General features: G+C 35.3%; 1 protein-coding gene across 1 annotated transcript; it reads right to left on the reverse strand.

Moving 5' to 3' along the window:
- Positions 1-1,961: 1,961 nt before the first annotated feature.
- Positions 1,962-16,599, reverse strand: pttg1ipa (PTTG1 interacting protein a). The gene is made up of 7 exons (XM_049479276.1): positions 16,364-16,599; positions 13,504-13,556; positions 9,315-9,423; positions 5,970-6,072; positions 4,434-4,499; positions 3,902-3,948; positions 1,962-2,865 (listed from the first exon to the last, which is right to left on the reverse strand). The coding sequence occupies exons 1-7, from the start codon at positions 16,440-16,442 to the stop codon at positions 2,819-2,821; spliced, it is 504 nt and encodes a 167-aa protein (XP_049335233.1). The 5' UTR covers positions 16,443-16,599; the 3' UTR covers positions 1,962-2,818.
- Positions 16,600-17,166: the final 567 nt, after the last annotated feature.

The following is a 17,166-nucleotide window of genomic DNA, read 5'->3' on the forward strand; positions in this document are numbered from 1 at the left end:
CATAAGCTATATACTGTAATAATGTATTTGCATGTATTTTTGTTATTTTCTCAACCATGCCTTGACATTTGACAATTCTTAAAATTCAAATTTAAATAAGTTCGGATATTTTATTTGAATTATTTAAAATCTGTAAAATGATTTTATAAACTTGCAAAACAGTGTCTGCTGCCTTTATATTAATATTAATACAATTTTATGAAAAATACCATAATACAACAGTTATACTCGTTGCCTAATTCTTAAAAATTGAAATGATATAAACAAATGACATATTAAATTATAAACATAAAGTGGAAAAAATGTATGTGAACCCTTTGGTTCACAAATCTGCTTATACATTTGTCTTAAAATATGATCTGATCTTCATCTAAATTAGCATTGAAAAATATGTTGTGCCTAAAATATCACATAATTCAATCCATAGCATCTGAGATCTGACTTGGCCCATCCTAAAGGTGGATTTTGTTTTTCTTAAACCATTCTGTTGTGAACTTGCTCTGGGGTTTTGGGTCACTGTCCTGTTGCATTACCCAACTTCTACTCCTGTAAAATTGTTTGATACACTCGGGAATTCATCCAGATCTTGATATTCCCTCCACCTTACTTTGGAAGTTGGAAGGATGTTTTTATGGTGATGTGCAGTGACATTTTATATCAGATTTAGTGCAGCAAAGCAGTTTAATTTTAGTGTTATCTGTCAATAAAATATTTTCCAGTACCAAGGTAGAGCTTCAATGTGCTTTTAGTAATTCCTTTATGTTTTTTTACATTATGTAAATCAACATTTTTTAATATTTGATTCTCTGAAAGCTCTTTTTTGGCACAGCATTGCTCAGATATAGGTATCCTTCTTGTGCAGAGCAAAATCAAAAAGTTTAAATGGATTTTATCAAAGTAGCTCTAGTCCACACCTTTAAACTAGCATTAGTCCAAGTGCTAATGCTTGACTCTAATTTTATATATATATTATTATATATTATATAATAATTATTTTAGGTATATCATATTTTTAATACCATTATTCTGAATCAAATAACATTTTGTGACAAATTTATGCTACCAATTGAACCATGAAATTCCAAAGGGTTCACATACCTTTTCTAGACACTATATGCTGTATACTGTAATTATGTATTTGCATTCATTTTAGTTTTTGTTTTAATCATTTCTTGACATTTGACTTTATTATATTGTCCTATATTGAATGTATAATAATTTAATAAATGTAATAATTTAAAACATATGTACATTAATTTATACACTTGCTACACAGTTTTATATTATTAAAAATACTTATTCCCAACTTTACCATCATAATCTTGAAAAAGTTCTGATTTTTAAACCACTTCATTCATTTCAGCTGAATTAATCTTCTTGAAAAGCTCTCATATATATTTTTTTACATTCTGATAGACAGGTCAACAACTGCTTAATGCCCTTGAAAAGCATAACAAACATTAACCAGTTTAGCTCTGGACTTCAGGGAATTTATGTGGTCTCCCAACTTGGCAGGTTAGTCAACCTATATGTTTACTGGCTGATCTCCAGGACCAGCATGAAAAACAGGCTTGACAAACAGTCATGTCAAGCAGCTTAATCAAGCTGGATGATCACCAAAACTACACTAGTCAATTAGAATTAGCAGCATAATAATGCTGGTTGACCAGCATGACTCAGATGGTTTACCAGTATAACAGATTAGTCAACCAGTATGACCAGCTTTGTCAGTTGTGTTAAGGTGGTTAAGAGCTAAGTTGGTGTTAACAAGCTTTACCAGTTTTCGTACAGTATACTGTGTGTTTTTCCCCAGACTGGCCATCTTTTCAACCGCCTTCATCTTCTTGCTGGTCCTTAGCTGGATTTTATCTGTAGTTAATTTTGTTCTTTCTCTGAAGGCAAACAAACTCAGTTCTAAAATAACGATCAAACAATGAAATCATAAAAAAGGAACACAGCTATTCACAGAAAAAAAGATTTTATTTTTATTTTCCATATTCTCAGTCAAACCTACAATACATAGGAACGTATTGCTGTTGATTAACATAAATAGCAATAAATCAGAGAAATCTTAATCAAGGTGTCCAATCCATTGTTTTACTATAAACAACCAGCAGCACACTGGTTTCATCAACTGGTCTGTCTGCAAACTAGTGAAAACAAGAGCTTCACCTTGGCTGAAAATGAAAACCTAAAGCCAGACTGGCTCTTTGCAGATAAGAATGGACACCCCTGTCCTAAATTAAGAAAGTCCCAACTAAACATTTCCACTAAACCCTTTAAAGATTCTGAGCTCATAAAAATCAGTGTACAGAAAACTATTAGTATGATGTGGCCTATAGTTTGGGGCAATGGGTCACTATCAGTATAAGGTGCCTTTTGTGGCACAGTGAAATAAAAACAAATTAAATTATTCATTTTGTTATTTTCATAAAAATATTCAGCTATTTACATTATATATCTTATATTGTCTTCATATTTCGCTGAGGAAAAGCTGTTGTTTACCCTGTCACGGGTAAAATATTACATTAATTATAATATTAAAAAATGAAAATAAAAACTGATTAAACTAGAAGACATCCTGTGAAAACATTTCTGTGTAATCTGAAGTCATACGTTTAGAAATTAAACTGATTAAAAATTGTCGAAAGAATGAAAAATCTTAAGTAATGTTTTTTTTTGTCTTCAGGGCCAAAAAGGCACAGTATTTTGATAATGACTCAGCTAATAAAATCAGACATTATCAGACAGCAGCATCAAAGTAAAAGTCATTAAAGGCAGTTTGCAAAGGTTTTGAAGGTTCACTCAGGAGCTCCTCTCAGGCAGCATTCTCAAACCTGGCATAAGGGCTGGCCTTACTGAGACCTGAGAGAAAGAGAGAGAGAGAGAGAGAGAGAGAGAGAAAGAAAGAGAAATATTGTTGCCATATCACATTCTGAGTGCATGTTTACTTTAGCACTGCCCTGGGAAAAAGTACATAATGGATGTGAGTGGACCTGAAGGCTGAGGAAATGTGGACTGTTAATTTAAAAATAATTACATTACAAACATGCGCTTTTCTGTTTAAAGAGGCACTCCAGCAAAACTGACAAACATAACCATCACTATATCTGTTGTAATATGCTTACTAGCCTTCCACAGGGGTGACAATTGGAGCTCTAATTTAGCTTCTTTTGTTTAAAGGCCACCTACGTCATGTCCACAGTTACGTGCCACGTTACGTTAAATAATTATTCTAAGGCGTTAATTAACACAATATTTATTTCAATTATTCATTTAGCTATTTCCCTTTTTTTATAAAAATATTAAGCTAAGAATTCCATGCCCACCCTGTCATCTTGGGAAAACTCTGGCCCTTTAAGAAATTAACTTTTGATATCAGATTTATTAATCAGCAATTAATAACATTAATTTCACTTAATATTATTCATACACTCTCCATATTGAACTGGGGTAAAGCTGAAGATGTTCAAGCTGTCATGTTAAAATGTCAAGGTATTTAACACAATTTTAGGAAATCCAAATTGATCTTTGAAACTAAAAAGGGTGCCATGAACAAAACAACATGTTTGTAACTTTAGGTCAACCATGTTTTCGTCAAATGTTTATTTTTGCTGCAATTTTCACCTTGTCATTGTAAGACAGGATGAACCATTTTAGCAAAAATTAACATTTGATGAAAACATGGTTCACCTAAAGTAGTCTGTTAAAGTAGCAGTTTACTGAATGTCAGTCTCTTTAGCAGACTTCTGTTAGACCTCAATTTTCATTTTATCTGATTAAATGAAATGAACGTGGTTTTCTATAGAGGGTGGAGGAAGGTTCTTTTAATGATAATCTGTACATGTTCATACAGTGAAGCATCAGTGTGTGAGGGGGCATCACTTATGACACTGCTTACCATATTTCTGCCGAATTTCATCATGTCGCACTCTCATCTCAGCTTTCCTGTAAAAGAGCAAATATATTCTTATTGTAAATCCATGCAGACAGATACACAGACACACACACACACACACATATACAGACAGACAAGTCTGTAGATTATCTCAGTCCAGCATGGCTGCCAAACCGGTTTGTACTGGAACATTTTTAGTGACGACCAACTTTACAGCAGCACTTTTTTTCCCTTTGTTCTGAAGATATGCAGAGGCTGATATATAAAGGCAGTGTGTGTGTGTGTATGCGTGAGTGTGTGGGTGTAACTTGGACATTATTATGCGTAAGAACATTGGAATTATCTGTGAATTACCTTTCATAGGTAAAATAACCATTAATGACTGTAAAGTGTTGTATATTGAAATGTAAATGAAAAATGCTAATTTGTCCATGGTCAATTGATTCATGGGCTTTACAGGAGTGTACAAACATTTTACCAAATGGCCTTTAAACACAGTAAAAAAAAAATAATCCAGTCGGTTTGGTAAATGTACCGCTTTTCCTGTTTGGTGCTCCTCTTGTCTGCTTGCCGCTGCATCTTGCTCTCAGAGCTGGAGCTTCTAACGGGGTTAGAACACACAGCAGGTAAAGGGAAATTAGAAACAATGTTTTCAACAGTTTTGTTGACTTATTTAAAATAAATCAATTTTCCATTAACCCCAACTGTGATTAGCCAAAACACATTTGGTGCTCTAGTCTGGCTTCTTTAGATTAGCACTGCTAATTTAGCTAATCAACACTAGAAGTCAACAGTCACAGATTTCTAAAGAATAAAACATGAAAGTGGTTGTGCATTATGTAAATGTGTGTGAGAATTAGGGCTAATAATTTTTTTGGTAGTCGACTAATCTGATGATAATTTTCTCAATTAGTAGATTAGTCAACGATTATTCTGCTTTATGTCCTCCATCTCTAAAAACGATAGAAACACCTGAACATGAGATTTAAAAGGCATGTCTGGATGTTTGATATTTAGTGACTAAATATGTAATTTGTTGAGTTTGGGCACTTTTGGAGACAGATTAAGTTCTCCAATCTCCTATTGCGGTCCTGTCTCCAAAACTTTTATGTAATGTGGAACTATTACAAATTAACGATTAGTCGATAATTATATTTGTAGTTGACAAATTTAAATTATCGACATTGTCGATTATATTGACTAATCGTTGCAGCCCTAGTGAGAATATAAGCTTAAAATTCACAATCCTCCGAAAATCTCGTACAAGTCATTAATATTATAAAGGCAATGTAAAAAGCACACAATAATTTTCGATCATCCTCATCCTACCTTCCACTACCTTACATTACCTTACTGTACCTCACTGCACCTAGCTCTTTATCTAGCTCTACCTTGCTTTGCCACACTCTACGTTACTCTACCTCACTGTACCTCACTCTGCTTCACTTTACCTCACTCTACTTAGCTCTACTTTACTCCATCTCATTCAAGCAAGATTTCAGATTTCAACTTATGAACAAATGTACACTTTTTATGTAGTAGTTTGTAATTAATTAGTGTTTTTTTCATGATATATTGATGTGCCTCTAAGTGATATAAGGTACTAATACTAAACAATTTATTAAAAATAGCATCTATTGGTCATCATTGCTCATCATGAAATTTTACAAACATTGAAAGAACAACTACCAGATTCAAATTAAGTAAAAAAAAAAAATAATAATAATAAATACAAGGTTTTCATCTGTCAGCATCAATATTTTTTAGACATGTTAATGACTGCAGGTTTCACTACATATTTTCTTATTTTGATTAATTTTGTCATCCACAATTCACTGCTGACACAAAAAAAGCCCTCCCACATGCTCCTAAAATCAGCTGATATTCAGTTGGCCTATTCCTTTTAAACTGGAACAAGCTGAGCGCACCACTTCCTGAATCAAATTACATGTAAATAGAGCAGTCAGAGTTTGTTAGGCTATAGGTCTGCACTGCTCGATACAGGCCAAAACAGCCTTCTGTATTTGGAATTGCTGCTGTATGTGCCGTTGCTGGCCTTGGCTGCACTTACCCGCAGTTTTCACACTTGCAGCAGCAGAACAGGCAGAAGAAGAAGGCGATGATGAGCGCCCCCGCCACCACTGACACCGTAATGATCAAAATCTGGAAGTTCACTGGAGTTGAAAAAAAATACAAATATAAAATTTAAATAACTTGAACATACACTCATATCACACTATACACCACCTTTTTAAAAATTTGGTTAACAACTTCAGTGCAGCAACAGCAGATCCAAACACAGATTACAATTACAGGGATAACCATCAATAATCAGACAATATTTATCATTCATTTATTAGAGACTGTCACAGTAGTGCTAGGAAATATTGTAAAAAAAACCCCTCAAAAATCAATATGAACAATTATCGATTACAATTAAGATTTTTGTAGTTGTTACCTAACAGTTTTCTTCAGATGTACCAAAATAGTAACAAATAGCACCAGTTTTAGATATGAACTATGCAAACTAATGTTCCTGTTACATTTATAGTAACAGTCAAATGTTTGGACACACCTTCTCATTTTGTTTTTCTCTATGTTTTTTTTTTTTTTTTTTTTTTACTTTGTAGATTAATAAAAAACAAAAAACAGTGTTTGCCCTCCACAATCCCCTGATCTAAACCTGATCAACTGAGTCGATTTGAGGTGATTTGGGATGAGCTGGAGTTTCACAGGGTGAAGGAAAAGCAGCAAATATTGTTCAGCACCTCCAGAAACTCATTTAAGACGCTGAGAAAACTGTTCTAGGTGACTCTACCTAGAACTATCACTATCTATCACTCACAAGACACTGAGATTAAAATACCAAGTGTGCAAATTAAGTCAATAATCAATATCAATAGTAAATTAATTGTGGTACTATCTATAGTATAAAACATATTCTGGTTTAACATTTTTTGTTTACAAAATAATCCTACATGTGTTTCTGTATAGATTCAATGTCTTCAATTTAAAATTTACAATGTATAAAAAAACATAAAAAAATGGAAACATGAAAAGAGAAGAGGTGTGTCTAAACGTTTGACTGGTACTGTGTGCTCAGGGGTGGTAAAAAAAAAAAACATTTAGCACAATAAAACTTCATGAAAATAATATGAAAACAAATGTTTAATTTAGCTGTTTTAAAGAATAGCAGGCAGCTCCCTTAAAAAAACCTTACAAACTTTTTTTAGGAAATATAATTTCCAGGTAAGGAAAACTGTTAAAAAAACCCAGCTTCTATATGTAAAAAACACTGAATAATCTAATTTTGAAAATCTCATTAGAGCAATAATTAAATTTATATCCTAGTCCTATGTCACAGTAATTGGGAGAAGGTGAGAATTTAGCTCAAACAGCAGTGTTTTAAACACAACATAAAAAGATGTGAATGTTGTGAAGCGCCATATAACTTTTCTCCACCACCATCCAAAGAAAAGGAGCTGCATCTGTGGTTGAATATGCTAAACCTAAAACATCCACTGAAATGTTTATGTGTCTGCTTTTACTATTCTTACAGAAATAGCTTGGTTTTGAAGCTTTGGTAAGGCAGATGTGTCAGATGCTTGAGGTTTTACCCTTATTCCCCTGCTCATAGATTAGCTCTTAGCTAACGTCTTCTCCAACAATCTGACATTACCCAACACATCTGTTTTAACAGAGCCTTAATACAGAGTATTATTTTTTGATGAATGTTTTAAATTTAGCTCATTCATCCACAGACGCAGCTCCTCTTCTCTAGAATAGAATAAAACAACAATGTTAATTTTACTCAACTATACACCTTTAAACAGCAAAATCAAAGAAACTGGTTCAGAAACTGAAGTGGTTTCTAAGTGTTTTTTTCCAGAGCTGTAAGATAGATAGAGCTCCTCAACACTCAAAACGTTTTGCATTGAGTTAGAAAGCTAGTTATTTATGCTACAAATAACTTTAAATATGGTTAAACAGTCTGTTGGAATGTTGGATTAAAACAGCTAGCTATTTTATGAGCAGTGTTTACAACAGTAGCTACTTCAGACTGCATTCACTTTTAATACAATACAACCACAACCCATCTTATATGAAATGACTGGGAATTCTGGGATTTAATTATAATTATTAGATTTGATTATTATTTGGCACAAAGGTTCTATGATATACAGATATACACAAAACACATACCCAGATAACATGCCTATATGGGGTCTGTATGGATAGCCCACCTGGGAACCAGAAAGGTTTGTCAATGGTTTCCATGTTAGTTTTACATGTCAGTAATGCAGGGAAGTTAAACATAAGCCCCATCTGGGTTGTACACTACACACGTGGTCTAGTGGGACCCCTGCGAGATTAAGGTGGGCTGTTAGGAAGTTGCCCATTTATAAATCCCATTTGGGTTCTAGTAACAACACATATACAAACCCACTCAGAGCTCATGCCCACCTAAAACCCAGCTAGTCCATGTTCCACTCATTTTACTTCTACATGAGAATGTTGGCTGGGTGCAAACAAGCCAGAGCAAAAACAGCTAAACACAATCAGCTCTTAACTAAGAAACAATGAGAGAGAGAGAGAGAGAGAGAGAGAGCAGACCCCCAGCATGCATCGTTCAGCGAGCAGAGAGACGGTTCTGAAGCTTTGGTAAGGCAGATGCATTGGGTGCTTGTGAGGTTTACTCACTACACACCCTCTTTCTCACATGCTTGTAGACTCGCTAATAGATTCGCTCTAAGATAACACCTTTTCCCATAATCTCACAGCATCTGTTTTACCAGATCCAGCATAGATGTTTAAATGGGTGTTTTAAATGGAGCTCCTTCAACCACAGACGAAGCTTCTCTTCTCTGGAAGGTGGTGGACATAAGTTAGTTAGAGCTCTTTAACCCTTAAAAACCTTTAGTGTTGTGTTAGAAAGCTAGTTAGGTTAAATAGCCTGTAGGAATGTTGGGTTATTACAGCCAGCTGCTTTATGAGCAGTGTTCACAGCAGTAGCTACTTCAGACTGCATTCCCTATGTGGGGCCTGTATGGGTTAGTGGTTTTCATGTTGGTTTTACATGTCAGTAATGGGAGCAGGAGGGGGTAAACATAAGCCTGCATAAAATAATCTGGGTTGTACACTACATACAGGGCCTACATGGGACCTCTGTGAGATTTGGGTGGGCAGTTATGATGGGACCCATTTATAAAGCCCATTTGGCTCCTAGTAACAACACATGTACAAACCCTCTTAGAGCTCACGCTCACATAGTCCACTCATGTTAACCCTACATGAGAATGTTGGCTGGGTACAAAAACGCCAGAGAAAAAGAAGCTAAAGGTATGAAATCAGCTCCTAAACAAGAAACAATGACAGAGAGAGCGAGAGAGAGCGAGAGTCAGAGTTTTTATCTTACTTGAGCAGAGCCCCCAGCGAGCATCGTTCAGTGGGCAGAGAGACTGGGGGGGCAGGATAGATCGGACGGGGTATGTGATACATGACTGCGTCTTTATACACCACAAACACTGCAAAAGAACAAGACCACATCTTAGTACATTCAAGATTAAAAGACGTATCAATGCCTGACTCCGGTTTCTGATCTAATGTACATCCCCAAATCAGAAAACATTGGGCCAGCAATTAAAGTGCAAATAAAAAATAAGTACAGTGTTTCTCACATTTACCTTGATTTTTTTTTTTTATTAAACAGTATAAACCATAGACTCTATATAAGTATGGACAGGATGTCCCCATTCACTCTAATTATGGCTTTTTAAAGCCAAAATATGGCTGAAATGGAAGCTGCCATTTTGTGTGCGCTTGCCAGAACTGATGCGGCAGAGGTGGGAGTTACTTAACTAGGTTAAACTAAACCCAAGTTGGCTAACCTAGTTAACTAGTTAGTTAGCGTTAAGTACCTAACACTAGGTTGAATACTAATGAATTGATGGAAATTATCCATTTACCGTAAAACCTGCCGAGAACGTTTCCCTGAGGGTCTGTTATAACTGTTAACTGCTGAAAAGCCATTGCTTTACCCCAGAAATGCTATTTTTAACAGTAAAATCCGAATGTCAGAAAGATCTGACTGTGATCTCCACGACTGAGCCACAGTGGCAGTGCACGTTCACGCTCTCAGGCGACCTGTCAATCAACTTGCCCTCAGCTGTCAATCACCACATTGCCACACCTCTTTAAACATCACAGAATAACTCTTATAAAACGTATTAACTGTAAAGAAAAACACAGGGGGGTTATTAACACAGGAGGGGGGCTTGCAGAATGTACAGAACCCAACTTCCAAAAAAAATCCTGGATGTGTAATTTTAGATTAAAGATTCTGCTACTCTCATTCAGCTGAATGAAAATAGGCGGGGTTAAAAGTTGTACTGGAGCCAGCTACCAGAGCGCGTAAGAGATGTAGTGGCTTCACTTTTCAACCCCTGTCATGCTGTCCATACTTATATACAGTCTATGGTATAAACAAGGGGTGGAATGGGCCAGGGATAATGCACTGACCGTATGAATCAACCCTTACAATTCAGGGGGCAATCTTAGCAAGTAACATATCTGCATTTAAAGCAGCATTCACACCATCGGCTTTACCGTGTGGATGGCCCAAATACACTACAAGCTACAGACAAGTAATTTGTGAGCTGACAATTAGGTAAGTGTATAAAAAAGTGTATGATGAACTGCAAGCAGAATCCACTTAAAAAATGAGTGGGTCAGATTACTAGCTAATTGTCAAGCTAGTTTATGTAGTACTTTAATTACTTAAGGGTTTAGGAAACACTCTTTGATTAACTATGAGTTATGCACCCCAGATTAGTTGCTAAATAACATAATAAATGCAGGCATGGATGGAAAGGCTTGGTGTAGAGATTATTGATGAACAGTGGGAATGGTCTCTTAAGAATATCAACAGTTCAATGTTCAATAAATAGAAGACATACGGTGGTGTAAAAAAGTGTTTACCCCTTCATGATTTCTTTTTTCACTCTTAAATGTTTTCAGATCATTTTTTAATTAAGAGGTTTATTATTAGGGGAGAAAAAAAATCAAACCCTGTATGAAAAGACGTTTGCCCCCTAAACCTATTAGATGGTTGGGCCAACCCTTAGCAGCATCAACTGCAATCAATCGTTTGCAATAACTTGCAATAAGTCTTCCAAAAAGTTTAACTTTTGTCTCGTCAGTCCACAGAGTATTTTCCCAAATGTCTTGTGGATCATCAAGATGCTTTCTGGCAAAAATGTTCTTTGGATGTTGTTGTGGGGTCTTTTGAGACCTCTTAGATGAGTCGTCGCTGTGCTCTTGGGGTAATTTTGGTTGGCCGGCCACTCCTGGGAAGATTCACCACTATTCCACATTTTTGCCCTTTGTGGATAATGGCTCTCACTGTGGTTCGCTGTAGTCCCAAAACTTTAGGAATGGTTTTATAACCTTTTCCAGAATGATAGATCATGTTTTTGAATTTCTTTGGATACTGGCATGATGTCTAGCTTTTGAGTATTATTTGGTCTATTTTGCTTTATCAGTCAGGTCCTATTTAAGAGATTGAGAACAGGTGCGGCAGTATTCAGACCTGGGTGTGTCTAGAGAAATTGAACTCAGGTGTGATAAACCACAGTTAGGTTTAATGAAGGCATTTCCTTCATTTAAAAACTGCATTTTGTTTTTATGTGTGTTGTCTTTGACTAATACTTATATTTGTTTGATGATCTGAAAGGATCACTAATGCATTTAGGAGATATTTCAGTATGTAGAGGGTAAGGGCACAAGCCTAAACTAAACACCTGTGATCTTTGATGGCTCAGACAGAACTGCCTCAAGATACGTCATTCAGCAATAGCTAATAGAACCACATGTGTAAAAGATTACTTTGGCAAACCTTCGTCAATCACTACACTGCAGAGTTACTACATTCACAAATACCACTTAAACCTTTACTGTGCACACCCCTGGTCAACAAATCTCCTACTGTAATTAGCTCAACAAGTAAAATATGACCTAATTTCCAAAAGCCTTAGGTTAATTTTTTTGTCTTGTTAAATAACTAGTATTTCTTTGTTGTTGCAGCTTCTAAGCTACCCAATTAGGTTTAATATTAATCCTAAATATTTAAATAATCCTTCCAAACTTGAGAACGTCACTCTGCATCAGTTTTACACTTGATAATGAAACAAGAATTACAGCACTGAGGCCAGTGAAATTTATGGGCAGCAGATGGATAAAATCTAGGACACACAGTATCAAACTGCAGGAAAAGGACAGCGAGGGAGAGGAAACACACTGCAAACCTGTTCCACGGGTACAGCTGGAGGCACAGTGAATAACTGATACACACAGACGCACACACACACACCCCAAACACCTGTAAACAGCAACACATTCCTAAACCGCTTCTCTTTTTCCTCATTTCACTTCTCTAAATCATTTGCTGTGCACTGACCCATCACATCCTCTCTCTACATTTCAAATGAATGCACAAGGAGAAAGAAGGTGATAGGTCAGTGTACAGTGTGTGAGTTATACCTGTAAATATCACCAGAGACAAATCACAAGAAAGGTCTGAATCATCACTGGACTCTAATAATGTACGCAGTTAAATCACACAGTGTATTTGTACTAAAACAGACATCATTCATCTTAATGTGGCCATCTTCCGACATCTCTTTTAGAATTAAACAGGCTGCTTTGGTTCATGTGTCATTAACAGCATTGTAAGACTGTGACATGCCTGCACATGAAGGGAGTAGGATTTCAGCACAACACTCCTTCCTTTTCTTCTTCTGTTTGTGTAATGGGCAATGATAGCCTGCCTCAACTTCCTGCAATTGGTCTAAAAGTTCAAACCATGCAACTCTAGAACACAACACAATACACAACAATAACTTACAGAGAGACTAGATACCCTGGTTATATCTTAATAAATTTAAAACTAACAAAGCTAACTTAAAATGAGCTTAATTCAAGGAATTTAAAGATTTGCGGTCAGTGTTGGCCAATTGTTTTAGTGTGGAAACATGCCAATTCTATAAAAGCAATTATCAGCCCATACCGATCTAATTACAATATCATTTCACACTAGGGGTGAGCGATATGGCCCTAAAATAATACCATGATATTTTACGATACACTTGGCGATATGACAAAACATCAAAATAAAAACAAAATAAAAACTCAGGAATACACTACGACAACAAAATACAATTTTATTTCTATTATTTTATACAATATTATATGTCATACCCCTAACTGAGATATATAAAAAATACAAGAATTTTATCAGATTTCTAACAGAAGTCAATGGTCCAGAATGTCTCTAGTAGATATACCATAGGAAATGAGAACAGTGTGAATTCCACTTTCTTAAAAAAATGTAGTACCCTGATGTGATAATTAGGGGTGGATGATATTTCGGTATATAATATTATTCACGATATTATTGCGTACAATAAATAAGGCACAGCCTTATTTCACACTGTCAACTTCCTGTAACTGGTCAGAAAGTCTAAACCTCTTTAGGTCGGACCAAATTTTGTTCATTTGGTCCAGTGCTTTAACAAAATGCATCAAACTATTTTATTGTCTTTACTTACCGAAGTGTTTTGCAAACAATCCTCACAGTTTGTGCTGTTTTTGTTCTCACATGCTGAAGAAAAGGGAAGAAGCAAAAAGAAATGGTTAGTTAAAATTTGTATATATTGGCTTTTTAACAGGCACAGCTTGAGTGTCTGTTCTGCAATAACCTGCACCACTACTGGTCCTGAGGTTGTCATAGTCACATCCATGACATGTGGGACATAAATCCCCATGGTAGTAACAGCAAGGACAGCATAATCCAGTACACGGATGCTTAGTGCCAGAGCACAATTAGAAACCAAGGAAGAACTGATATAGAAATTGTGTGGTGATGCTGATATTTGAAAGATTTTATGCACCAACAGTGAGATATGTACAATAATAAGAAATGTAGGGCTGGACGATATGACCAAATGTCGCAATACATTTTTAAAATTATAAATAGATTATTGATATGAACATAAATATAATTTAGGCATAAAGGCATGTCATCATGCTGACACTGCCAGGTTAAGAAAGCCTGTAGTGTTCTGTAATTTCCTCTTGCCTTGAATGCAGGAAACTGACGGCAGCACCTTTATTGTACCTTAGGCTTCTAAAGTCTTAACTTGAAATGTAAATACTTACAGGATTCAGTTTATTTAGTTAAGTCCAAAGAGAGCCCAAATACAATAAATAAAAAACCCTGGATGTCCTTTATTGTTTGTTAGAATGTTTTTTTTTTTAATATGATCTGGCCTGAACACTCATGACTCTTATTATGAAGCCTACATTTACGGATTAGTCACAATGCTAACCACTAGATTGACAAAGTTAAATGTTTTCCAAGATGGATTACTTGCTGACAGCAGATAACAGATTGATGGGTCTGTGCTGATTAGAAAGGGTAAGTCCTGCCTCAGGCAGGTTCTGAGAGTTATAAACATAGCAATAATGTTTAAAAATCGTATCACCATTATTGCAACATTTGTGTTGCGATAAATATTGATATAAAATTATTGTATAGGGCTATATCTGCCTGGATTTGCAGATATTTTATTAGGGATGCATAAACATGATCTATATTGCTTTACAAAAATAAGGCAGCCTGGAAAACACTGGACACCTATGCTAAATATTCCCACAACAATATTTTTCTATAATGCTAATTCACATTAATTTAATACCAATTTCTATATTTTATAAATTACCTGTGTATATAAAAATACTATAAATTGGCATTGCCCCATAATTCTTATTTTAGTGAATTCCTAGGAAATAAACCCATGATATTCTTAGCAAAAAAAATCATACATTTAAGCAGTTTAAGCCACCAGCAATACAAATCATAACAAATTTAATGTCTGTAAAACAATTGTTACTAGTACAATAAACTATATATTTTTTAGAATTAATAATATCAGATATATTACACGTTATGAAAACATTTTAAGCCATCAATGACCAATATGAGATATATTTATTGTAATGTTGATTGTGTCATGTGCCAATTGATACCATCAATTTACATGATATTTAACCACACTCTCTCTTTTCTATGATCACACGTTTACTAGTACAAGTAAAACAATTAAATATAAATAAAAGAGAATCTGATATTATTATTACCCTGCTAAAACTCTAGCTCCAGCTGATCCATCTATGTTTCCTCTGGATGACCAGCTGGTCTTGAGCTGGATTTTTTTTACTAGGGTACTAAACTTAGCCATATATTACAATTTCTACTGAGGAAAAACTGTACTGCAGAGAACTTGAATGTTTTGTGATTTTTCTGGGAAATTGAGATTTGGCTGGTGGCATTGTAGGCTAAAATAGCTAGTCATTAATGTTTCATTAACTAGTTTCTCTATGATTCATGTATTTAATTCGACAGATTCTACAGCCTATAAATCAGCATAAGTTATGCTTATAAAAAAAACCCTAGATATTGTTGTCATATCTGTGCTCCACATTTATAGAACAGTTTTGGCTACTAGCAAATTAAACCCAGAAATATCAACTATAAAATGTTTTAGATTTAAACACATGGTAATGAGTCAAATTGCTAGGAACACACATTCTGAATTTAATTTGGATTAGTCATATGTAGGCCTGTCGTGATAAATACATTATCAACTTATCGTACAATAAATGGACACTTCAATAATATTTGATACTAGTGATATTGTTTATTGTGTTTATTTGTATGTTTCTCCGCATATACAACAGTGACCAGTATTTTTGCCAGTCATGCAATAAACAATACTTCAATACCTGAGACTGCACACACACAGTGTGGACTGCAGTAGGTGAAGAAAAAAGTATATATTTCCCCATTTCCCTATATTATAAATTAAAATTTGCTTACTTTAAAAAGGGTACAATTGCTTTCATATGTTAACACGACATTACAAGTATTTTTCATTAATGCAGATTTTTTTAAAACTATTTTTAGATCTATTATCTAGTTTTTGGACATTTTATTAGTCAAAATTACAGCAGAAATATCTGTTATGTCTTTGTAGTGAGACTTTTACAAGTAAAAAAATATATATTTTTCAAAGTTATGGTATTGTAGCCTAAAATTGGTTTCTTTTTGTCAGATACATGTACTTAACTTTTTATTTAAACATATTAAACATTTTAATTAGTTTTATTTGAATTTATATGAGCTAACTTTAATAATAAAAAGAAGAAGGAGGAGGAGGAAGGAGGAAATTTCTGACGGGAACAACAACTAACTCTAACTACCACAGATATAACCTGTTCCACAGCTTCGCTTAGCTCTCTGGCTGTTAGCATTGTTGTGGCTGTAAACACGTACAAACGGACACGAGGCAATAATATGCTGTGATGTTTTTTTTTGACGAATAAAAAGGTGATGTTATAAAATCTTACTTTGTCCAGGTGCGGCAGTTTGCGCCGAGCTCGCGCTCACCCCGAACAGCAGGAGAATCACAGGAACCCAGACCCTCATCCTCAGATCCTCAAATCCTCAGTCCACGCTCAGTATTCACCCCCAGATCAGCCTGTATTCACCAGGAGTCCGAGCTCAGCTCTGTTAACAGTGTTTCAATACTAAACCCTGGTTAAAACTTGACTCTACCCACACCTCCTCCTCCCCCCTCTACAGCCCGCAGTCAGACTGGTTCAGGCGGTTATGGGAGGAGGAGCTGAGCCTCATGATCTCACCCACATTCAGCGCTTTTGTGTTTCTCAGACCTGCAGCTCACGTAGCTGCTGCTGGAACAAGAATGTGGAGATTCAGGACTGATACAGATCTGACTTTAGACCAAAAACTGCTTATAAATATATTTACCACAAGTACAACACGTTCAAAATGAGCTCAGTCTGTTACAGTTTAAACGGGGCCTATTTTCCCCTGTGAATGTATTTCTAATGTAGCTGTATATGTCACTGTTTACACACACGTAACTAAATATCACTAATTCTACTTCTTGTTTTTTTCTTACTTACCTATGTGTATTTATTTTCTTTTGTGTACATTTGTAATGTACTTATGTTAGTATGTTTTATTTTTATTTTTGTGTGTATGTAAAATTTGTGTGTTTTATGATGGACCCCAAGAAGAATAGCAGCTATCATTATAGGAGCTAATGGGGATCCAAATAAAATAAACAAAAAATAAAACTACATCTCCCAGAATTCCAGAGTCTAAATTGTAACAGGTACTTCCAGAG

Source organism: Astyanax mexicanus, chromosome 5 (genome assembly GCF_023375975.1).
Source record: "Astyanax mexicanus isolate ESR-SI-001 chromosome 5, AstMex3_surface, whole genome shotgun sequence".
In the NCBI taxonomy this organism is placed as follows: domain Eukaryota; kingdom Metazoa; phylum Chordata; class Actinopteri; order Characiformes; family Acestrorhamphidae; genus Astyanax; species Astyanax mexicanus.